This window comes from Sorex araneus, chromosome 1, assembly GCF_027595985.1.
Source record: "Sorex araneus isolate mSorAra2 chromosome 1, mSorAra2.pri, whole genome shotgun sequence".
NCBI classification, from domain to species: domain Eukaryota; kingdom Metazoa; phylum Chordata; class Mammalia; order Eulipotyphla; family Soricidae; genus Sorex; species Sorex araneus.
The window spans coordinates 144268261-144294903 of record NC_073302.1 but is presented as its reverse complement, the minus strand read 5'-3'; the positions used below and the strand labels follow the sequence as shown (position 1 = coordinate 144294903).

General features: G+C 36.4%; 1 protein-coding gene across 2 annotated transcripts in view; it reads right to left on the bottom strand.

Moving 5' to 3' along the window:
• RNF180 (ring finger protein 180) overlaps positions 1-26643 on the bottom strand; it is a 143080-nt gene that overhangs the window by 39220 nt on the left and 77217 nt on the right. For both annotated transcript variants that reach the window (XM_055147164.1, XM_055147167.1), the window contains exon 5: positions 403-628. In XM_055147164.1, the coding sequence (XP_055003139.1) occupies positions 403-628 (226 nt within the window). The remainder of the gene's footprint in view (positions 1-402; positions 629-26643) is intronic.

Here is a 26643-nt window from a genome sequence, read left to right as displayed (position 1 = left end):
TGGTGGTGGGACTGGTGTTGAAATATTGAATGTAATCAATTAGTGTGAATAACTTTATGAAAACAAAATTGAAAAATTAAAAATAAAAGGGTTAGAACGGAAACAAAAATTTAATGTAATGTTCTTGGTATTGTAAATGTTCAAGTAAAGATAGAACACCTAATTTTAGAAGAGATGTTATTCTTGTAGGTAAGGGTTAGAGATGAGAACCTATTCTCAGTTATGATTCTATTTAAGCTCAGCTTCAAGAAATGCAAGGACTGCTTTACAAACTACATAGTTAAAACTGTGTTGTACATGGTTTCAATTCTCTTTTAAATTTCTACTGTATCTTTGGAGTTAGAAAAAGAGGCAGTCAGAATAGTAAGGCAATCACATTACTAATTCAACAGAATGGTTTACCTGTCTGAAAAAAGACCCTAGAAATAATTGTTCGACATAATGGGCAGGGAGTGCTTGCAGGATTGTCTTTGGCCAGAGTTCGTAAGCAGGGCTCACAAAAGATGTGGTGGCAAGGGTAACACATGTATGGGTTGAAATAAACATCCAGACACACTGCACAAATGTAGCTTTCTTTTTCTTCTGCATATTCATTGTCATCATCTGTACTCATTTCATTGTTCAAAGTCTGCAAAACATAAGCAAAAGGAAATTTTGTTCATTTTAAGTATAATACTGGTTTTCTTAAAAGACGGTATAATTCATTAAAATGATGAAAATATCCTATTGGTGGTACTATACTACTGTTTCTGAGACATATTCAAATTGACAAAAATACTTTACAAAATAAGAGGAAGCTGCAAACATACATGAAACACTCAAAATTTTAAATTATTTTAGGCATTTTTACATAATTTTAAATGTTAACCAGCATCAGTCAAGTTGGTCTTAGACATATATACCACCATCAGTATTATATTAAAGATAACCCACTTTCAACAAAGAAAATCAGCTGATTTCTCAAGTATATAGAGTGTCAGATATATAATTCATTCTTATACAGTACATCAAACATTCATTGTTTATTGCATGTATTGTACCTTACTGGAGTCCAATGTCAATAAAAAAGAAAAAGTTTAAGGTAGATCAGGAGGTAGACAAAATAAAGAAACTTGCAACAATTCTAGGGTCAATTGAGAAATCTTATGAGGATCCTTCTTCTCCAAAGAAATAATTAAGAGGTTATTTAGAGATATTCAGGAGAGAAGCAGCTCAAAAGTTAGTAGTCCATGATCTGGTAACCAAGATCCTACTAGTTAACTTCATAATTTTCTCATATGTAAAGCTGTTGCACAAATTAATCCATATAAAAATCCATATATCAATATATCAAATCCATATATCAAAGTACTTGGTCATAGTAAGTATTCAATAAGTGTCAATCACAGTCATCCTTTCCCCAACACTCTAATCTGTTCTTTTGTCATTCACAGGCCCTGTAGTTTTTGGATGTTTTTCTGAAAAATATGTAATTTTTAATTATAACCTTGAGAGACATTTATTCAAACAAGGCCTGGTCTCAGTCCACTGAAGCATAATGGGAATTTACAAGGTATATATATTTTTTTCTCCTCACCTCAGTGTTTGCTAAAAAAAAAAAAAAAAGGAGATTAACAATTATTTGATTGGGCCTTGGTTTTAAATAAATATTTGTAAGTTACATGAAGTGTAACATTGCATAAATGAAGCAAACAGAACTTTGAGAATACAGAAATATCTTCCTACTAGGTAACCTATCATTTAACTTAGCCAGATGACACTGTTTGTTTGCTGGCAACTTTTTTCTGCAACTGCTGATAAAATACTTGCCTTGAACACAACTGAGCCTAGTACAATCCCCAACACCCCACATGGTCTCCTGAGTCTTCCAGAACTGATCCCTGAACAAAGTCAGAAGTAAGCCCTGAGCACAGGTAGTGTGGCCCCAAAACCAAAAATCAAATAAAATAAAAAGCAAGAGTTATTGTAAGACCCCAAGGTGACCTCTAAGACACCAAAAGAAAGATGAAATGATTTTCAATAGCTTAATTCACACATTTTACATTCTAGTCATTTACATATAGAGTCCTATAATACAAATAATAAAATATTCTAAGTAACTGATTAATAGGTCAATCTAGGCAGACTTAATATTACTAAAGGAAGGAACTGGAGTGAAAAGAGTTAAGATGTGATGAAGAGTAAGATGTGAAAAGAATGAGAAAAAAGAAAGACAAATACTGGAGATTCCAAAATTGTCACCAGGCCCCTGGACTCCACAGTCTTAGAAGTGAGCCTCACCCAGAAATGTTGAAAAAATCAGGTATGTGAGTTTTGTGAACTGAAATCTCCAGGCTTTTCTTGGAGTTGGGATAGGCTACTTCCCCTCCAATTTCAAGTACCTCAGGAGCCCCAGCAGTCACCCTAAAGCCAACACCCAGTTATAAACTTAGCCCACACCCTAAAGCCAATACCCAGTTATAAATTTAAGTCCAGATGTACAACCTTTTAAAAATTCTGAATTTTCTGGAGCAAAGCCGCAATTCGTGGTCGCAAAACATCTTAATCTCTACTGCCCTAATAAATCTAATCATAGAACACCAGATTGAATGGGATATAATGTAGAAGGCAACCAATCTAGATTAACAAAACATAAACACTGGCTTAACCTGCAACATTATCTTTATAATTTATCATACAAAGATTTAATGTTTCCATGGTGAAATACAATAATTTACACTAATTTTTTTCTAAGGAAACATTGATCATTCTGTTAGAAAAATTACTGATAAAATAAATTGAGGGCTTCGGGGCTGGAGCAAGAGCACAGCGGGTAGGGCGTTTGCCTTGCACTGGCCAGCCAACCCGGGTTTGATTCCCAGAATCCTATATGGTCCCCCGAGCACCTGAGTGCAAAGCCAGGAGTAACCCCTGTGCATCACCAGGTGTGACCCAAAAAGCAAAAATAAATAAATAAATAAATTGAGGGCCTGCTACAGGGCAGCCTAAAGGTGTGGTTGAGAAAGTTGTAGTCAGTGGTGGAGAAAAGGTGTCATGGTGGTGGGACTGGTATTGGGGTACTGAATGCTTGTAACAAATCATCATGAACAACTTCGTAAACCATAGTATTTACATAAAGTGTAGGGGGAAAATTCACATTTGTAGGCTTTACCTATTCCATGTCACTGTCACTGTCATCCCATTGCTCATCGATTTGCTCGAGTGGGCATCAGTAACGTCTCCATTGTAAGACTTGTTACTGTTTTTGGCATATCAAATATGCCACAGGTAGCTTGCCAAGCTCTGCCGTGCGGGTGAGATACTCTTGGTAGCTTGCATGTAAACTCTAAAATATATTAATGTAGAACTGCTTTAAAAGTTTTTAATGACAGGTGAGATATGATTATTACCATGAGATCCAAGTATAAAATAAAATTTAATGTAATATACTTTAGGTTCCAGAATTGAAAATTTATATGTCTTGAGTTTCAAGAGAAAGTATATGGGGGACTTGAGCGCTTGGTGGCCAAGAGCCAATCCCCTGCCTGGCCCATGGCGCTGTATGGAATGGAAAACAGGTCTCCAGGCTGGTTGGTAGTTTATTTCTCTCTCCTCCCCGGCGTAGTCCAGTCTCTCCCCTTACAGCACAATCATAGACGTAGTTTTGGTCACAGTCCCAGTCATCATAGTTTCATCATTCTACTCCTCATAGTCCTCCTCTTTCTAGTCCTCCTCTAGTCTCCTCTTACCCCTTACAGCACAGTTATACAGAACTCATAAAGGGGGAGGGTACATGTAGGTGGGGTTGAACATTATCATAACTTTGTAAAGCCACTCCTTCAGGGGAAGTTCTAGGAGATTAATGCAAGGACAAAATCTGAGAGTTCAGCACTCCAGAATACTAAAAGATCCACTCCAGGGTGGGATTCCTAGGGTATATTACTTTCTCTGTTTCTCAGCTAGTAATCCATTTAAACAATCATAGTAAATTTATTTCTTATAATATTTCTAGTCATTTTGTATGAACACAAGTAAGAGCTATATTAAGCTGAAAAGTTGGCTCTTCTTGGGGTCATCTCGCCAAATATTCCACACCACAGTCCTCAGGCAAGGTTAGTCTTTCCTACCTCCAGCAGGGTTCTTACTCAGTTACTTCTTTTTGGGTCATGATAAGGTTTGTTCCATGACCATGCTCTTAACTTATACTTATGGTGCTTAGCTTATCCCCTTTCGATGCCAGAGTAGCTTATAGCTTGCCCTGGGTCCATCAAGTCCCTTGTCGGGACCTTCCTTTGGGGGGTTTTAGGAAGTAAAGTCAAGTCAGGCTTAAGTAATTATTATGGATGCTCAGGAGCAAATACTATTGGGAGTCAATTAACTCCCATGTTACAAAGCATAGCATGAACTGTCTTCCTGTGTCTATACAAAGGACATTGCTGAATAAGCCATGCAAATAACATAAAGGAAAGAAAAAAGCAATATAGGATTATTAGTGCTTGATGGAATTGGGTGTTCCTCAGTGGGAGTAGCTGAATAAACCTAAGCTCCCTGCGGGAGGAACAAGAACAACCCAAAGTTATCCAATAATATGTAAATAGGAAGACATTATATTTTCTTAAATGGTTTTAATTTTCTTATTTACATAGGTCAAAATCATATAGCAATCACAAATTGGCCCTTACTAACTCATTTTCAGATCATTCTATTTATATCATTCCTTAAAGTTTTGTTGGAGTAAGCAATATATAATAAATTTTATATATGCCTAAGGGGGAAGTTTGGGGTTGGGAGAGAAACTGCAGATATTGGTGGAAGGAAGGTCACACTGGTGGTGTTGGGACACTAAATGCTTGAAACAACTGTATAATGAACAACTTTGTGAATCACGGTGTTTTTAATAAAAATTAATTTTTAATACAGAAAGATAAATCTTGGATGGTTTCACTCCAATGTAGTATGTAAAGAAATTTAGCTAAGGAAGATTAAAATGTCCAATAAAAGCAAATATTTAGATTGTAACCACAGAATTAAGGCTACTAATGTGGTGGGTTGGGTGGTAGTGGTGATGTATCCTGAAAAGGTTCAATGAATGAACTGTAGTGGAGAAATACTGATAACTGGGTGGTGGGTGTAGTTTGGTAGACTTTATCCCTAGAACAAAAACATTTTTTGTAAACAAATGTTGCTTCAATAGAAATAAGTGAAGATACATGAAAGTGATTCATCAGGTAAAAATAAAATGTTGCTGGGAAAGCTGCATAAGAACAAAATGAGACCAGGGCCAGAGTGATCGTACAGTGGGTATGGTGCTTGCCATGCACGTGACTAACCTGGGTTCAATCCCCAGAATTCCGTTTGGTCCTCCAAGCCCACCAGAAGTGATTCCTTAATGCAGAGCCAATGCAAGCCCTGAGCACTACTGGGTGTGCCCTCCCACCCTCCAAAAACAGAACAAAATCAGACCATTATTTAACACCATATGAGAGAGAGAAAGAGTGAGAGAGAGAGGAGAGAGAAAAACAGAGAGAGAGAGGAAGAGAGAGAAAGAGAGAACAATCAACCTATGAACCTTTTCCTAAGCTGTGATAGGTAGTGGAAGCCAGTATCTTTACAAACAACTGTTTCTTTTCCATCTTATATTTCCTGCATTTGGTCATGATGACTTATGTTCTATATTTAACATTTGCTTTCATCCTACATACTTTATCCTATCTAATTACAGATTTGTTTCTTGAAGAGAAATATAACTAGTATAGATAAACATGATACTTACAATACTTTTACTTTTTCTCAGTATAGTTGGTCACTTTTATTTTTATTCCATTGGTAAACCACTCCTTATTTGAGTAAATCACTATGATTTTTAACTGTCATTTAAGTCATGCTATAAAACTAAAGAAAACAAAATAATAATGCTTAGCACATAGCAGAAGTTAAGCTTGTTCTGAATAAATGAGTCAGTTATAGCTTAAATAGGAAATATGGACATTCTCATAACTCTGATGAAAAGATTTATCTGTCTCAAAAAAGTGATCATTGCAGGCATTGGGACACTCACTGTGATACTCAGACAACAGGGCTGGAGGGTCAGTGCTGGGCCCAAGAATGAACTGGTGATTCAATAAAATTTTAAAAATTTGTTTAAAAAAAGAATGAACTGCTGACCGCCCCTGGGATGCTCCTGGATCAAAATTAGGTCCTCACCAGGGATTGCCTGCGAGGCCATGTGGAATGAGGGACTGAATTGAGGTCAGGTTCATGCCATGCTGTGCTACCTCTCCAGCTCTTACCATATTTTTTTTTTGGTAACTTGTGTAATAAAATAAAGATTCCTGAGCTTCTGCCTAGGATTTTTATAAGTCTCATTATCAGGATGTCAAATAAATGATGCTTCTTTAAAAAAAAATTTGCTAAGGGAAATAATACTATGTTATCAAAACTTTGAGGCTTTATAACACTGTAGAAAAGTTTCAGGATTAGAATTTCCAATTGCCTTACCATTAACAACTATGATCTGGTGTTAAGCTATTTCAACTGTCATCATTTGTGAAATGCAGGATAGGAATTAAGTGACCTTTAAGCTACATTTGAGTCCTGATATAATAAGATTTAATAGACGGTCTGTTAATGTCTGACTCATTTTGCTAAAAAAAAGGGGGGGGCCTTATATAACCAGTCCAACTTTTTAAAGACATTTACTAATCACACTTTCACATATATTTTTACTATTGTTAAAAGAGTTTATGATTACAAATGGCAACTTGTTTTTTTTCATATTGGTTTCTGCTTATGCATTTGGAATATTTGTAATCAGACTCCTTCTTACCTAAAGGTATCTATTATTCTATTTTATGCAAATTAAAATATTTCACTAATGAATGTGTGCATACAGAATGAACAATGCACTTACTATTCCCTTTATTTCCTGCTCTAATTATCCAGGTGAAAGGCAGTTATTTCATTTGAGTAAAAAGTAATGCTGGAAGAATTTATATGATTCAATGCAATGTAATAAAAATATTATAATTATTTTTTAATCAGACTGTTCTTATAAAAAATAGAGGTCATGTATCTTACTTTGTGGTAACCAGGAATTACCTGAGTAGATTATGTTATAAAAATTCATACAATTCAGAACAGTCTAGTCTGAATTCAGTCTCATCTGAATCCTTCAAGTGTCTGATTTATAAAGAATAAAAGGCATTAAAAATTCAAGTGGCTCTACATAAATCATTATTTTGGTGATAATACTGTTACTTGCAAAAACAGCTTATTTTATGATCTCTGAACAAAAGTGAATTAGATCATTATTCACCTGTTCTTAACCTGGTTTTCCTTTTTTATGCCGCTCAAATTAAATTAACTGAAAAATAAAAATTTGAACCAACACTGTGGATATTACTCATGAAAACATTTAAATACTTTTTTTTCTGACTTGATACCAGTTGAGAGGCAGACATAATATATATTTTTTTAGTTTATTTTTTAATTGCATCGCCATGAATTACATAAAGTTGTTCATGATTTGGTTCCAGATATACAATGTTCCGGCACCCATCTCTTCACCAGTGTTCCCAATTTCCCTCCTGCACTCCCACTCCCAGCTTGCCTCTAGGGCAGATACGTTTTTGCTCTCTCTAACCTCCTTCCCACCCTCCATCCCTCCCTCTCTCTCACACTCTCTCTCTCTCTTTCTCTCTCTCTCCCCGCCCTTCATTTTTCTTTTTAGGCACTGTGGTTTGCAACACTTTTACTGAATGGGTATCCTGTACATCACTTTACCGCCTTTCAGTATTAAGAGTGATCATATCGGCGTCATAGTGGTCCCTTCTCTGTCCTAAGTGCACTCCCCCAGCACTTGTGGCAAGCTTCCTACCAGACATGATATAATCCTGACCTGAATTAGAGACTCTGTGGGCCAGGATTTCAACTGTTGAACATTTCCTCAAAAAGATAGCTAACTATGCAAATTATAGTACTAAAGAAAATTTTAAACTAACCTAGGAACATATGACTATTAAAAAGGTTACATATGAACTATCTCCTGCCCCTATGCCAGGCTCTCTTTACTGGGGCCCCCTCGGAGGTGGGGGCGGGTTGAGTTTCCCTCCCGCCCCAAGCAGAGCCCTGGCAGCCGAAAACCTCCAGAAATCAGCCACAGCCATGCTCAAGGCCACTCTCCACATGCTTGGACAAGCCTCAGCCATGAAGGAACCGGCAGAGGAACCCATGTATGTGGGACCAGTGGCTGAGAACTCCAAGTCTGATCTGATCAGGACTGGGCCTCCTCCACCCAGATCCCCAGTTTTCCAGTAGCTTGACAGTCACACCCACAAACTGCCCTCACCCCCCATGTAATCTCATCAATGGTCAAGATCCATAGTCTGAAACAAAGCTCCCGGAAGAGAGCGACATAATTTTTCCTGGAGCCTGTAAGGTCCTGTAAGGACAATTAGAGGCTACCCCAAAAGCCTCCATCGCTCTCAGAGAGCCTGGCAAACTACTGAGGATATCCCGCCCTCATGGCAGAGTCTGGCAAGCTACTCATGATGTATTTGATATGCCAACAACAGTAACAGTAACAACAACGTGCTCTTCGTGTTCCTGGAGCGAACAGATGCCTTGACAGGGATAAATGAAGACGTTATTGTTGCCCACTCGAGCAATCGATGAGCAATGGGATGACAGTGACAGTGACATAGGAACAACAGCCGTAAGATTTCATGGTACTCAAGCATTTAAGGGATTCTCTGCATTTGATGTGAACAATGTAGGGGCAAGGTAACAGTCTCATACCTAGAAAAAAAAGAAGTGAAAAATGTTACAAAGTTACTGAGGAAATGAGTTAAGTGATTTAGAGTTTAAGTCCAAACTAAAACATGACTAGAAATTAAGAAGGCCAGAGGAAAGAAAGTTCAATAGGCCTTTCTTCATTATAGGACAACCGGTACCACTTAAATCAATAAGCTTAGGTAAGACTCATATACAACTGAAGCTAAGCTGGGCACACAATGACCAACATTGCCTATATCTATACCAAATGATTCCAAAGTAACAAATTATGGCAGCATCAAAAAATTATACCAATTTTCTTCTAAGGAAACAATAGTATTTACTATGCGCGCTACAGAGCTAATCATCCAGAGAGTAGTACAGAAAGGTTCCTGCCTCGCAGACAGCAGAACCCAAAGCTTCCCAAGCATCACCAGGTGTCACTCCAGAGCAGAGCCGGGAACAGCCCAGATGCGGCCCCCCACCCCCATAAAAAGAGTGAAGTTTTCGTATAAATCTTAAAATTTAATTCTCATAAGACACTATTTTACTTAATATGAGCTGATTTGTATCACTGCTTCCCTGCTGGAAAAACAAATCACATGCTGAAATCATAACCTTTGATGTGATGATATTTGGAGGTGGGAGTCCTTTGGAAGTAATCAGGCTCAAATGAGGTCAGGAGGGTGGGACTCTCACAATGAGGCTAGTAATCTTGAAAAATGTAGAATACTGGATATACTGTCTCTTTTTCCATACCCTCTCCATGTGTAGTCGTTTAAGAAAGGACATGTGGGCATAGCAAGAGGGTCATTGTCTGTAAGTAAAGAGGAGGTGATGGGATGAATTCTGCTGGACTTTGTGGCCTGCAGATCTGTAAAAAATAAATGTCTGTTCTTTAAACTCCCAGTATACTTGAAGTATTGTATTATGTGCACATTAAGTCAATTCACACTGTGCAGTTCAGAAAACTGAGACTCGCTGAGTGACTGGGTAAAAGTGAAGGATAAAGATAACATACTTAATCTGCAGCTCTGCTTAACTTCAAAGCCCAAACTCTAAGCGGCTTCTCTATACTAGGTTCATAAAATTTAATACTGTTCTAGTTTTTTTCTTTTTCTTTTTAATAAAAACTTTCTTGCTTGCTTTGCTTTTTATGCATCTTTTCCTATTATAGAGTTCACTATTCCATTCAAAGCACAACTGTATTTTTCCTGTATGAGTAAAGCCCCGGCTTCCCCATGGTAATTCTCTTTACTTCCTTTAGATTTCCTAGTTTATTCTTAACATAAATTAGATGGACTGTTAAGACATCATATCACAAAATTGCTCAGATATGTAAGCTCACAAAAACAAAAACCTCAGACTATAGACTTTGCAATGACCATTATAGTTCCTGCATGATCCTTCCTATCTACTGATACTACACAGACCTCATCTTCCTCCTACAACCATTTATACACGATCCTGCTACAATAATCTTCTTACTGGTCATATGCTTACTTTTGATCCCTACGCCTGCCTCAAGGTCTTCACATTTAATGTTCTGTCTTTTTATGTTTCCAGATATATTTCTCACCTTCTGTTGCATCAATTCTCATGTTTTCAGTAACATATTAAATAGTCTCGGTGATTACTCCTACTTACCACCATAAATTACCTCCCTCACTTTCTGATAATTCCTCAAGCTTTAAACCATGACATCTATTAACTCCTAATATATCAATTTCTAGTATTTAATTTTACTTATTTACTATGTCTATTGTTTTGTCTCCCAGCTAGAATGTAAAATCTGAGTAGGAAATAATGTACTTGTTGTGTAGGAACCAAACAGATTTTAGCTGAATGGACTGTGAAAGATAAGATTACCTGTCAATATAAGACTACACATGAGTTTGAGAAGAATTCAGTCAATTCTTTATTAACTTATCAACAGAATGTAGCAGGAGTCAAGATACCTCTAGGTGGTCTAAAATATGTTTTAAAGTCTCACTGAACATTAGTTATTGAAAAATTTAAAATATAGAAAAATACAAACTGAAAATAAAAGTTATTCATTAGCCAGAATAATAACTTCTTAGTGATTTAAATGACAATCACTTATTGGTGAAATAAACAATATTTAAATATTGGTATCCTAGACCTTTTTCCTATGTAGGAAAATGACGTTAAATTAAATTTCTTTTTTCTAAAAGAAAATTAAGATTATCTTCTCTTTCCACATAGTCACTTAAAGAAACAAAAGCACAACAAATCTCTTTTATCAAAAGAAACAGAAAAACCTCTTCATGAAGGCAATGTCAGCAACTGCCTTCACATATACAAGCTCTATATATGAAGGGTTGGGTTTCATTCCCAGCATAACAAAACAAAACACCTCTCACAGGGCGAAGAGATTAGTACAGGGGCGTGCCTTGCACCTGGCCAACTCTGGTTCAATTCCCAGCATTCCACATGGTCCCCTCATCACTCCGGGCGTGATCCCTCAGTGCAGAGAAAGGAGAAAAAGCTGAGCACAGTTGGAGTGGCCAAGAAAGCAAAACAACAAGATTCTATATCTCTTGTGTACTATATTTACATCTAGCTATAATTACTTATTTCCTGGATAGAAAATATTATTTCTCTCTATTCTTTCCCACTATCCACTACTAACTGTCATCCAGTTAAAAGTTACCTATGACCCAACTGTCACAGTCAACATTCTATGTTTAGTACTCTTTCTACTTCAGAATTCTGCAGCATTTAGTATTGTCAGTCAGTATCTTCTCTTCTAAGTTGTTTTTTCCAAGAATGCAACTTGAATTGAATCCCCTTTTAACTTCTATCTTTGTTTCTTTTATGCAAATGTCTTCATTTGACTATCTATGAAACATCACCTGGTATTTATAGTGTCCAGATTTGAATTTTTTCTTTTCTAGAAATCCATGTACTCCTTGATCAATCTCATTTTTAGCTTTAATGTCCTAGTCACTGTCATGCAGATTGCTCAATAAACTCTAGTTTTAGTTCAGATCCCACATCTTAAGATAATATATTTATAGATATACATCTTACATTAATTTATAGATATACATCTTTTTATGGATGTATTTTATCCAGGCATAGAAAACCATAAAATATTCAAGAGTAAATAAGATTTCCTTAAGTCTGCACTGTACCTCTTAATAAATATTATAACAACCTAATAGTTACTTGCCCAAGGAAGAAATTCAGCAATCATTTTAGATTTTTTTATCTTTTTAGCACTCCTTTTCAAACCTTTTTTTTTTTGAACATCTCATCACAATCAATTCCTATAAAATCATAATTATATGTTCTGTGTTTTAGATCCTTTCACTCTTCCCATTGTAACTGCCTAAGTTCAGCCATTATCATCCTGTCTGCTCTTTGTATTCTCTTTCATGATCCATACAGTTCTACAAAGCTACAGGGCAGATCTTTTTAAATGGAATCTGGAATACAATTATGCCTGTCTTAGAGGGAAGAGAAATTTTCATCCTCATTTTCAGTCCAGAGAAACCTAGATCCAACATTAAAGGATTTAAAAATTGAATAAATCGATTTATTGAGCAAACTAATTTTTGGATAAGGTCACTATATTAAAAATGGGTGTTCTGTCTCCATATTCTTTTTTTCTTTTCTCACATGACACACTTTTCCTCTGAAAGGCCAGTTGGTTGGCAGATGGCAACTTTGGATCTGGCAAGCTTTATTTTAAAGGCAGAGACTGGCAAAAAATGAAACAATATAGTAACTTGTAAAGACAGAATAAATTGTGATAGACACTACTGAATAATGTTTTTTTCCTATGGATCCTCTATTTTATAAGAATAAATGATCACTGTATGACTGAAATGCAAACATGAAAGTTCATAAGCTTGTAACTATACCTCACAGTGATTCACTAATAAATTTTTTTTTTTTAAAAAAAAGAATGATTCTGTGTTGTAGAATTCAAAAAGACCTATGGGGTTTTTTCTTGGGGGGGAGGGGCACACATCTGGCAATGCTCAAGGGTTACTCCCCGTTCTGCACTTAGGAATTATTACTCTTGGAGGTGGTGGGGGATCATGCAGGATGCCTGGGACTGAACTTGGGTTAGCCACGTACAAGCCTTACCTGCTTTACTATCTCTCTAACCAACTTGTGTTTTCTTGCAGCTAGAGTTGGTCCAACTTTTGGCAGTGAGATATAGTTTCTCTTATAGAATCCAGAAATCCCAAATAGTTATTTTCTAGACTTTCTTCTATTTAGAGTTGCCCCAGCTTTGGCAAATGAGACACAAGAAGAAGTATGCTGAACGTTTCCAGGAAAGCTTTGAATTTTCTGATGAATTAGGTAGAAATATTTGACATGTCCCCTTTTCCTTCCTTGAAGAAAATGAAACCAGTAATTTAGATCTGTGTAAATCTGTGTAAGAGGAAAGAAGGGAAACAAAGTCTCTATCCTTGATGGAAAAACTTTTCATTAGGAGTATCATATAAAGGGGTAATGACACTAAACTATCAAGCTTTTACCATTTATGTATTTCTGTTACTTACAGAGAAAACCACACTGAGCCTCTTTATCAACCTACTTTCCAGATGCAACCACTCTTGAGGCAATACTGCTGAATACTTTCAAACCTTGCCTTGGCTCATACAAAATAAAAGCATATGTGCATCGAAATACTCTGCTGTCACTTTTTTTTCACTTTATTATGAATATCTCCATAAGTTAGCAGTGATCTCTTTTCCTCTTTTTTTAAGCCTAGATAACTCATATTTTATACAAATAGGATGATCTCATATCTTATGTTTCAGCTTATCTCTTTCTTTTTGGCTTGCCTTTTCTCTGCTTAAACTCTTGTGGGTTCCGAGCATTTGAATTGCCCATCCCAGTTGGCAAGAAATAATACACCCCTTGCACCCCAAGTGGTCCCCTAAGCCCTGCCAGGAGTAAAGCAGAAGTAAGCACTGCCAGATGTAGCCCACAAATAAAACAAATGATTAATTTTTGACATTTGATACGCAAAATTCAAATTATGGTCATAGAATTTAAATGATATGAAAGATCTTTTAACTGTTCAACACTTACTAAATAAGGCTTATACAGGGTTGGGGCAAGAATCTGGTAGATTTCTAAGAGAATGTTTTGCAACGTATTTGCATCAGCTTAAAACTGGCAGGTTGATGGTCTGAATGGAAAATCTCAAAGTTAGATAAAAGATCTGACAGTAGGGAAGTCTATAATTTCCAATCTTCAGAGTATAGTCTAAGGAAACAAGTTTTCAGAATTTTCTCAAGCTTAGATAAGAGACAAGCAGAGGATGGAATTGCCTTGGCTTGCAACAGACAAGATCTTTCAGTCAAAACAAGGAATTAAGTACAGTGACCTGAAAGACAGCTCCACCTTATCTGCCAATATGCTAAAAATTTTTAAGGCTCTAAAAATTTAGAACAAAGACCAATGGAGGAATGGAGACAAAGTAGCCTGTACTGATTATGAATTAGCTTTTAGCCTCAAATAGAAACATGGACAAAAACAGAATTTAAATTCACTCAGTCACTCAACAAATATTCATTATATACTTATTACAAATAATTTAATTTGAAATAATGAAAATTACATTGCTTGAATATCTTACTTAATGGATTATGACTCATTTCTAGAACAAATTCTTCCCTTTACCATAATTTCACTACATCTTTTAACTACTTCACATACTTCTGAATTAAGCCTACATTACTCTTCCTTTGCATTTTTCATATTCCTGAAACAAAATACATGTTATGCCCCAGGAAAGAAACTAAAATGTATTAGAAGATATCAGTGATGGAGGAACACTATATGCAAGTAATTTTAATATATGGACATACTATTCCATATTGTTTTCATTTACAATTTCTAAAGAAATGTGTATTTTTATAAATTTCATTGTTATAAAATCTGTATTTCTAAGTCTCAGAAAACGACTTTAAAATTGCACAAAACATTATAAATATGACAACTTTGGAATCCTAACAATATGCTAGCTTTGAGTTTAGTCACCAAAAATATATTTTAAGAAACAACCAGAGGGGGCAGAGAGAGAGTACAGAAGGTGAGACACTTGTGTGTATAGAAGGTGAGGCACTGCAGATGGCTGCAGTGGTCAGAACCTTGGTTCAAACCCTTAGCACCATTTATGGTCCCCTAAGCACCACCAGTAGTCATTCCTGAACACAAAGCCAGGAATATCCCTGCAGTAAAACAGGTTTGGCCTTAAAACCATACAAAAAAAACAAAACAAAACAAAAAGAAAATCTGAAAATGTTTTTTGTTGCAACAAGAAGACTTATTCTCAATATGGGAAGCCAAGCCCACTCATGAATTCCCTCTTTAGTGCTAACTAAAGGCACAACTAAACAAATAAGGCAGATTTGGTTGTAGACCACCATAAAGTGAATATAGCAATAAAGTCAGTCACATAATTTTCTATTCCCAGTACACATAAAATTTGTTTATACAATACTATACTCTAGTATGTATACAATAACATTATTTTAAAACATTAAAGTATAGCCTTAATTAAAAAATACTTTATTGTTAAAAAAACGTAAATTCATCATATGCACATTCAACTAGTCATAATATTTGCGTTGGTTGAGGGTACTGTAAAAAGTTCAGTATATATAAATATACAATGTTAAAGTGTTCAAAAACTTAACATATGTTGAGGATATTGGATGGGAAATAAAAAAAACAACAACTATAGGCATTAACATAACAGTGAGCTAGAAAGGTTGTTTAGTCTGAGAACACAGTCATCTAGAAGTGAGATTCTCTAGATAAGTTGTAAGCAAAATGACACCATTTCTCCAAACATGGATATTTGTGGGTGTGAGGACCAAATTAATACTACACAAGGAGATAAGAAATTCTGAATAAAGAAAAATAACGTAATAACACAAGTTCTGTCATATTGAAAAGTATATAACCATAGCAAAATCAAAAACAAAACTGGCTTTAAGGAATTATTTATACAATTTAGTTAATCTGAGATTCATAAAAAAACAATTCCCACTGAAGAGAAATCAGTCAAAAATTACTGTTTCAGAAAACAAATTGTCAATGTAAAAGTATAAGCAGATATGTGAATGGAAGAATTCAATTTTGAAGAACTTTAATAACTGAGAAATATACAACAAATAATTTTAAAGTATTATGAATAAAATTTTAAAAGAGAAATATAACCAATAAGGCAAGAACAATATATGATAAAATATAATTAAAAAGATACTTTTCAGAATCTAAATGGAGCTTGTAAATATAAAAATGCAACATTAAAGAGGGAAAAATTGGAAAACATTGTTAAATACATGGAACAGCTTGTCTGTGAAAAACTAGAGACTTCCTTAAGCCTTTCTAAGCATTATCCTTATATCTAATTTTACATCTAACAATTATTGTACACTTTGCAAAATAATTTTCAACCACTCTTTTTATTGTTTGGAGGACCTCTCAAATGGTGCTCTGGGGGTTGGAGATAAGGGGCTGGAAACGGGTCCTCTTCCAGAGAATTCATCAATTTAGCCAGTGTTCAAAGTGAGGGCAGTGTTGTTCAGGTCGTGGCGTGCCAGGGATTATCCAGGCCCTCTGTGGTGTTTGGGAACCTCCAGGGATATATGTGGCGATGAGGATCTTAACATACTGAAGATCTAACTGGGGTTAACTGCATACAAAGCATCAACCTTAACTAGTTTACTTCTTTCTGGACCTTTGACCAAACTTACCATGCTACATTTGTTAAGAACCTCCCAATCCTTAATACTGCTTTTGGGTCACAGAACCAACATGTATGGCATGGTCACACTTACGCAACTCCAACCTCACCAGCTTTATCACTAACCCTCTGCTTCTGCACTCTAAACTCCAGTCTATCCTTTTACTTCTTTAAATGTGCTTCAGGATCTTGGATGCCTTGAATCTCTAGAAGCAAGATGCCTTGCTTTCAATCATCTAGAATATCTGATTAACTTCTACTTCAACTATTGGCTATAAAGACACTTTCATGTATACCTTTCCTAACTTCTTAATCTAGAATATGAAAAATTGAAATTAAAATTAAATTAAAATTCAATTCCCCCACAAATATGCTCTCAAAGCAACATGTAATTCTCAGTACACTAATGTCTTAATTATACATTTTTATGAATAGGAGTTTGATGAATACAGGCCATTCACAGAGGACTTAAAGTCTGTGCCAAACACACTGCCTTCTATGCAGCAGTCACCCCACTAGTATTGACTGAACGAATGAGATATAAGAAATAATATTAATTTATAATTAATAAATTATCAATGTCTACAAATAGTTTTAAAATTCCTTATCTCTGGTTTATTCTATCATCCCTACACTCTAAATGTACCTGAACTCTGATATCCACTTTTTGACTGGGGGGAATGAGGAAGAATTATAGCTGGGGAACTTGGTGCTGTAACCCTGGCAATGTTCCTGAGAACATATGTGAAATTTACCTTTGTTTGAATCACAATAAGGAAGAAAGACCACCTTGGAAATTGCTCCTTTAGAATCACAACTAATAACTATTATTATTTTCAATAAAAGTTATAAGAAAAAATTATCTTAAGACATGTGTCTCTGTAGGCTAAGTCAGCAACATGTGATAATGGGAAGTCACATTTATTCGCTCTACTGTATCCGCTGTGTACTGTCCTACTTTTAACTTCCCCTCCAGGAATAAGCCTTTTGGATAGGTAACTATAATAGGAAGAAAGTAGGACAATCTGGTCCTACAAAATAGTGCTTTAAACTTAGGGGATATTTATGTTCCTTACAGTGATTGTCAAACAAAAAAGAAAGCACCAGGGACAGGCTTTATCCCAATTCTTAAATATCAAAAAAATTTCAATTCACATTTATAATATTTAATTCAATTTTTTAAGCCATGATACTATGTATGATATTCTGAATTAAAATTTGAAGTGTCACAGAAAATAGTGTATTTGCTAAGGACTGAATGTCTGTCCAATTCCTTTCAAATTCAAATGCTGAAGCCTTAACTCCCAGTGCGATGGTATTTAGAGGAGTCTTAGGGAGGTACTGAAAACATGATGGAACTTTTTGATGAGTCGTTGAATTATATTGGCTAATATTTTGTTGAGGATCTTTGAGTCTGTGTTCATTAGGGATATCGGTCTGTAATTTTCTTTGTGGTATCTCTGTTTTTCATATCAGGGAGATATTTGATTCATAGAAATCAAAACAACAATGAGATATCATGTCACACCACAGAGACTGGCACACATTTAAAAGAATAGCAACCAGTGCTGGCATGGATGTGGGGGAAAAGGGATGCTCTTTCACTGTTGGTGGGAATGCTGACTGGTCCAGCCTTTCTGGAAAACAACATGGACACTCCTTCAAAAACTAGAAATTGCCCTTCCACATGACCCCACAATACCACTTCTGGAACTATATCCCAAGGATGCAAAAAAGCACAGTATAAATGACATCTGTACCGATATGTTCATTGCAGCGCTGTTCACAATAGCCAAAATCTGGAAACAACCCAAGTGCCCTAGAACAGATGACTGGTTCAAGAAACTTTGGTAAACCTGAAAACTTTGTAACTTTGTAACTTTCCACAATAAAAAAAAAATAAATAAATAAATAAAAAAAAGAAACTTTGGTACATCTACACAATGGAATACTATGCAGCTATTAGGAGAAATGAAGTCATGAAATTTGCTTATCAATGTATAGACATGGAGAGTATCATGCTAAGTGAAATGAGTCAGAAAAAGAGGGACAGACATAGAAGGACTGCACTTATTTGTGGAGTATAGAATAACATACATGAGGCTGACACCCAAGAACAGTAGATAGATACAAGGGCCAGGAGGACTGCCCCATAGCTGTAAGCCTGCTTCATGAGCGGAGGGGAGAAGGCAGATGGAATAGAGAAGGGATCACCAAAATGATGGCTGGAGGAATCAGTCGGATGGGAGATGTGTGGCGAAAGTAGATAATGGACCAAACATGATGACCTCTTAGTGTCTGTGCTGCAAGTCTGCAAGTCATAATGCTCAAAAGTAGAGAGAGAGTATGGGGAATATTGTCTGCCCTGGAGGCAGGGGGAAGGTGGGAAAGGAGATATTGGTGGTGGGGAATGTGCACTGGTGGAGGGATGGGTGTTTGATCATTGTGTGATTGTAACCCAAACATGAAAGCCTGTAACTATCTCATGGTGATTCAATACAATTAAAAAAAAAATAAAACAAAAAACACCATGATGGAACATTCATTAATGAAATTTGTGCCACTATAAAAGAGACCCCAGAATGGAGTTTCCAAACTTATTTGGTCCTGTTCAGAAAAATACAAAAACACCGCCCCTCCCCCCAACACAGATAGCTCAATAATCCCTAGAAATACACCTTCTTTAAACTAATGAACAGAAAGTACCTCTAGTTGCACCAGAGGCTATCAGTTATCATTCTAGTATCGTTCATTTTGGGAAACACTGACCCAGAAAGTTCCCTTGCTTTTGCCAACATTTGACAGTATAATTAGAACATAGCCTTCTATAATTCAGGAGGCAGGTTCTCTGCAGATACTCCATCTGCTAGCACCTTGATCTTGAACTTCCCAGTCTCTAGAGACATGGGAAATAAATGCATGTTTAATGCACTTGTCCATGGTCTTTCTGTTGCAGCAGCCTACTGAGACATTGAAGCTTCATTTTAAATACAGGCTGATTATACAGAGTCTAGCTTCTTAAAATCTTGAACCTATGGAGTCACAAAACTAAATGTAGGGCTTAAGAAAAAATATGGTAACAAAGATTTCTGAATGTACAACCACTAAAAATTAATTCAAGATCAACCCGTAACAAATCTGAAGTATTTCAGCCATGCCTACTCATGAATAGCATGGTTAAGTAGTCCAGCCATAGAGTAAATTATTGTTCTGACTTAAGAATATTGAATCCCATATTATGCAGGAAATAAAACCTTATAGCACATTTAATATTGATAGCCAAATGATCACTGATAATATTATGTTTTTTTGACTTTTGTTTACTGTGTGTATACATGCAAGGTAATTTATAAAGTGCCATTTATTCCCAACTGGGTAGTTTTAGAAAAGCAAAGAAAAACTCTGGTACTTAATCTCAAAACATCCAGTTGTGAAACTGTAAGTCTTAATTCAGCATTAGGTGATTCTCATTTTTTGAATCTCTTCTTCCTAGAATTTATCACAAAAATGAATTTAACATTGATTTTATGTGTCTCCTCCATAAAATAACTTCAATAAAGTCAAGGAACATGTTCCTTCTTTCATCATTATATTTTCTCATGAAAGCCATGTACAAAATATGCACTTAAAATCTAGTAAATGAATAACAGTAGCAACCAGTGCAATGAAAAAATTTCTATATTTCTGTTATAAAAATATGAAGACAAATTACTAATATTTAAAACCAATGTATACATTTATCAAATTTAAAGTTATGTTCGGCATAGTCAAGATGGCAGCAAATACAACACATATTCATACAGTTTCCTTGAATCTGGGTCATACTCTGTAGCAGTTACTTGGGTGTTTAATCTTTACACTCTCTAATTCATGTATTAATTCTTTATTTCAGATTAATGCACTGGTGTACAAGACCAGTTACATGAAACATGTCATTTCTTGAACTCAAGTATATTTTTGTTTCAACTCCAGAAGGATCAAAATTATACTTATACAATGTAAAGAAGTATGTATAAGTGTATCAGCAGAATTCTCTATGGTACAAGACTAACAACAACAACAACAACAAAAAGTCAGTTGCCATATGTGTGAACTTGAAGCTCTCCCAGGAAATTATTTTCTTCAAAATCATGTACATTTATCTTCTAACAAAATTTAAATATGCACACCCAGGGTGCACTGCGGCTAGTGAGAGTGGCACTTGGTTTCTTAATATGCCCAGGCATGGGGAATTCGGGATTGAACCTGAGGCACCTGCAGGCAAAGTCTGTTTTCCAGTCTTCTTAATCATCTCTCTGGCCAACCGAATTCCTAATTTTACCACTTAAGTTGTTTTTTTATTCTGTTTGAAAATTATTTAATCTCTCTGAGTTTCAGTTTACGTATCTCCATAATGAGAATAATACCATCTATCACACAGACTTACAATAATAATGAAGATATAAGTATATGAAGTATCCAGTAATCCTGACAAGAACATATTAAATAAATGACCCCACTAAGACCACACAGACTTTAACTTTAAATCTGTGGATAAAAAAGATTTTTGCAGTAGTTTGCTAACTGGGTAAATGAGCATAAATGGAAATGAAAAGTACCTGTACTCAATTAAATTCTCTCTTGCTTGACAAGCTATTTACGGCCAAATTGGAGAGAAAGGGATACACACTATTTGCTTTGGTGGTGTAAAACCTGGCACTAACAATGTCTACCATTTAACTTCTCAGTCAGGCAGGGCTAGTTTTCAATATTACTTTCTAAAACGTGATGAAAAAAAAATCACTATCACTATCACCATCATCCCGTTGATCGTCGATTTGCTCGAGCAGGCCCAGTAACGTTTCCACTCATCTTAGCCCTGAGATTTTAGAAGTCTCTCTTTACTAGTCCTTCCCAATGGTGCCACATTAGAGGCTATTTCAAGGTCAGGAGAATGAGACCTATCATTCTTACTGTATTTGGCATATGAATACGCCACAGGGTGCTTGTCAGGCTCTCCCGTGTGGGCAGGAAGCTCTCGGTAGCTTGCCAGGTTCTCCGAGAAGGAGAACTAGGCTTCGGGGAGCTTGGTTATATAGTCCTGGATGGTGGCTGTTGATGGGATTACACGGTGCCAGGGGGGCAGTTTGTGGGTGTGACAGCCTAGCTACTGGAAAATGGGGGATCTGGGTGGAGGAGGCCCAGTCCCAATCCGAGCAGGCTTGGAGATCTCAGCCCTGGGTCCCACACACCTGGGTTCCTCTGCCGGTTCCTTTATGTGTGAGGCTCATCTGAGCATGTGGAGAATGGCCTTGAGCATAACTGTGGCTGAGTTCTGGAGGTCTTCGGCTACTGGGGCTCTGCTCGGGCTGGGAGGTAGACTCAATCCACCCTCTCCAAAGGGCCCCGGTGAAGACAGTCAGGTGCAGGGGCAAGAGACTCTGTATCGATTTTTTTTTTCAAAGTGAAGCTTTCACTTTGAAGCTCTTCTTCACTTTGGAAAAAAAAAACTAGACAAATGTAATAGTTTGCCCATTTAGTCAAAGGAACATTTTGGGGGGCTAGAGTGATAGTACAACGAATAGGGCATTTGCCTTGCATGCAGCCAACCTGGATTGGGTTCTCAGCATCTCATATGGTACCCCCAAGCACCAACAGGAATGATACCTGAGTGCAGAGGCAGGAGCAACTCCTGAGCATTGCATTGCCAGGTGTGACACAAAAAACAAAAAGCAAACAAAAACAAAGACATTTTTGTCCTTCTGTTAAATACATATGTATATATATTTTCTTTTTAAAAGGCACTAAGGAAGTCAGGGTTGAGTGTGTGTGGTGTTGTGGGGAGGGGGTATTGTGTTTGTGTGTGTGTGTGTGTGTGTATGTGTGGCGATCTTGGGAAGAAGAGAAAAAAAGAGGAGAAAACTCTTGCCAGTGTGTTGAAATAGTAAGCATATTTTCTTAGCCCCTGGGTTTTAGGCAGATACCAAATACCCAGTGTTTTCCGCAATGAATGCCTGCAAAAGCAGAAACTTGATGGTACCACTAAGTTTTAAAGTCTTCAAAGTAGGTAATGATTTCACATATTTACCCAAACCATTTGTATGTCAATGGAAAAACAGTTCTATTTAAAAAACAAATCTGGGGCTGGAGTGATAGCACAGTGGGTAGGGCATTTGCCTTGCACACGACCAGCCCAGGTTTGATTCCCTGTATCCCATATGGTCCCCTGAGCACCACCAGGAGTAATTCCTGAGTGCTGAGCCAGGAGTAACCCCTGTGCATTGCTGGGTGTGACCCAAAAAGAAAATAAATAAATTTTAAAAATTAAAAATTAAAAATAAATCAAAATCAGAGGTGAACAATTACAATTTGCAATAGTTAATGTGATTTACTCTGATGTTCCACAGTTTAAACACAGTTTATTTAAAAAGCAATTTACTTTAGGATAATACATCAAGGCCATCAGTTAGGTTTTTCTCAATAAGACTTTTCACATCTACTAGAAAGGAACAAATCATTTTCAGGCATTTACCTGGGCACACAGGATTACTAAAAGGAGATAGCGGTACTCTATGAGGCATAAGGAAACACAGATAAGGTAACTCAAGTTTGCCACACGTGGGCTGCCACTAGCAATGACAGCCCATCACAAGGGAAACTTTAGGGAGAACAAAACCGCCACGCATTTCCTCTTAAAATTTGTGACAGAGAGGTGTGATCCTTTCCAATGGGGGGAATATATAAGTGAAGACAGCATAAAAATAGTAAAGACATGTCCAAAAAGTGACTAGAGTAGGATGGAGTTAATTTAACAATGTGTCACTGAAAGGGTTGCTTGAAATCATCCCGCAAGGAAGGGAAAGATAATCTCTATTAAAGAGCAAATGGGCACATAAGAAAGAATAGTAGAAGTGAAGCCATGAACAAGACTCATCAATTTGGGTGAACATACTGAACAAATGGTAATGGTAGAGATATTAGAAGGAATAATAATGGATGAATATGAGTTGGCAGTTCTAGATAGAAGAGATTCATACTGTACTATGTTTTAGAGAATGGCTCATGCTACAGAGGCGTGTTGATGAACGAGCTGTCAGTTCTGCATATAACTAACAGAAATTAAGAGGGACTAAAAGCAGGACATGTTTCCATATTCACTGCTGCAGTCAAAATAAGAGTTTTTGTAACACTAAAAAAATGAACAAAAGTAAGTACTGTTTTTGGTTCATTTGTTTTTAGGAAGGAAATAAAAGCATATTATTATTTTGAAACAAGATGATTCAGAAGTTGAAAATTTAAAAATATTATTTTGATATGCTTCTCTGTTTAATGTATAAAATGCTATTAATTTAAAAGTTAAAAATTAACTCTGATGGTAGTACCAGAAATGTCAATGTTAAATGTCAGCAGACATTTAACACAGAGAGGTTTTTGGTCTCCACATATATTCTCTTCATCTAAGATATTTGGGAATTTATAATAAGAAAGGCAGAAGGGTGCACTGGCATGCACACTTTAACGAAGAACAAAGACAAAAGCAAATTTTTCATTCCTTCTTAATTTATAATGCAGCTGGAAGAGGATAAACTATAAAAATCAGTACAATTCAACCTATAAAAAGATACTAGTCTAGTGTATGATGAAATTCAAATTAAGGTAGGAACTGTTAAAATAATGCTAGTTGCTGGGCCATCGAGATTGTAGGTAATATCTTAAGGTACTGAGTTCAATACTCAGTACTCCATGGCCTTCCAAATGCTGCCGAGTATCATCTCCCACCTGCACTTTCAGGCTGAGGATTACCAATAATGATGTCTGGAATCCTGAGTATTGTTACGGATCCCCAAAACTAAAGAAAATAATGCTAGCATGGCTTGAATGGGATCAACAAAATAAGAAGTAACAGTTAAATAAATTTATATTAAATAGTGTTTGTAAGAAAGATCTTTGTGTTCAATTCCTCTGCCCCTCTTGGAGAGCCCGGCAAGCTACCAAGAGTATGGAGCCCTCACGGCAGAGCCTGGCAAGCTACCCATGCGTATTGGATATGCCAAAAACAGTAACAATAAGTCTCTCAATGAGAGACGTTACTGGTGCCCGCTTGAACAAATCGATGAACAATGGGATGACAATAGTATGACAATGACTTATTTTTTAATTAGTGAGTCACAGTGAGGGTACAGTTACAGATTCACACATTTTCGTGTTTGTTTTTCCCTTATGCAATGTTCGAGAGTCCATCCCTCCACAAGTGTCCATTTTCCACCACCAATGAACCCAGTATCCCTCCCACCCCCCAATTCCATCCCCCCACCCCACCCCGTCTCTGTGGCAGGGCATTCCAATTTGTTCCCTCTCTCTCCTTTTGGGTGTTGTAGTTTCCAATAGGGGTATTGAGTGGCCATCATGTTCAGTCTCTAGTCTACTTTCAGCATGCATCTCCCTTCCCGCGCGGGATCTCCAATCACATTTTACTTGGTGTTCCCTTCTCTATCTGGGATGACTTTTCCCCAGCGTGTGAGGCCAGCTTCCAAGCTATGGAGCCAACCTCCTGGTATTATATACTACTATTCTTGGGTATTAGTCTCCTACTCTGTTATTTTATATGCCACAGATGAGTGCAATCTTTCTATGTCTGTCCCTCTCTTTCTGGCTCATTTCACTTAGCATGATACTTTCCATGTTGATCCACTTATACGCAAAGTTCGTGACTTCATCTTTTTCTAACAGCTGCATAGTATTCCATTGTTGTATAGATGTACCAAAGTTTCTTTAACCAGTCATCTGTTCTCGGGCTTTTTTCCAGATTCTGGCTATTGTAAACAGTGCCTCGATGAACATATAAGTGCAGATGTCATTTCAACTATACTTTTTTGTTTCTCCAGGATATATTCCCAGAAGTGGTATTGCTGGATCAAATGGAAGCTCAATTTCTAATTTTTTGAGAAGCGTCCCTATTGTTTTCCAAAGGGGCCGGACCAGTCGGCATTCCCACCAGCAGTGTAGAAGGGTCCCTTTCTCCCCACATCCTCTCCAACAGCGGTTGCTTTTGTTAGAAAGATCTTTTTTAATTTAAATTTTATTATTATTATGTTTGGCTTTTTGGTTCATACCCAGTGATGCTCAGGGGTTACTATGGGTTCTGAACTCAGGAATTACATTTGGCAGTGCTTGGGAAATTATATGGAGTGCTGGGGACTGAACCCGGGTTGGCAGCATGCAAGCAAATGCCCTCCCTGCTGTACTATTGCTCCGGCCCTGTAAAAAAGATTTGGAACTATTATTCATGAATAGATAGTGAGTTGGGGGCTGTTTATGAATCATTATGGGAAAATAAACTACATATTTAATCTCTAATCTCTACTTGAATCAACTCAATGATGATCCCAGGAGATGGATTTCAACACTAACTTTGTCACCAACAGAAATCAAGAGTTATTTTTATATTGTATTACAAGTTATCGTAGATACAACCAAGTACTTTTTTTATACTCATTGTTTGGATGATTTCATAGTAACAATTAGATGCTTCTGTTTAATGACTTAATAAGAAAGCACAAGTTATATCACAATTTTTTTTGGAAACATTCAGTTTAATTAATTTCTTGTCCATTGTTAACAAGAAATATATCTGTTCTCATTATGCATTTGAAGAGTTTTTAAAAAGAGAGTATTCATAAACTGTACAAGTCTGCCTAAAATGTCTATGTCACACAGGTGCAAATAAAAAACTAAAAACCAAATACAAATAACCCCAAGCCCTGTAAGAAACCATGTTCAAAGTATGAAAGAGATAAAAATTTTGACTATAAATCACATACTATTAGTAGAATTCTTAGATATATTTCAAAATTCAGAGATTTTAAGATTTCAGATATGGTGACAAGACAAATTGCATTTAACAGCTCAGCATACTCTAGGAACATATTCAGAAATAAAATATGCCAATTTTCACCAGCAACACACAGTTACTGAGTGATAAAGCTTTTTAGTGAGGCATTATATGTTCCTGACTGTTAGTCACCTATAGTATTCTAGACAAGTTCACATAACAACAAATTACTCATTTGATCACATATCACACATATACAGTATAATGCTACTAACTTTATAAGGAAAAAGGATACTTTTATCATAATTGCTCTAGTTAATTAAACCCTTACACCACT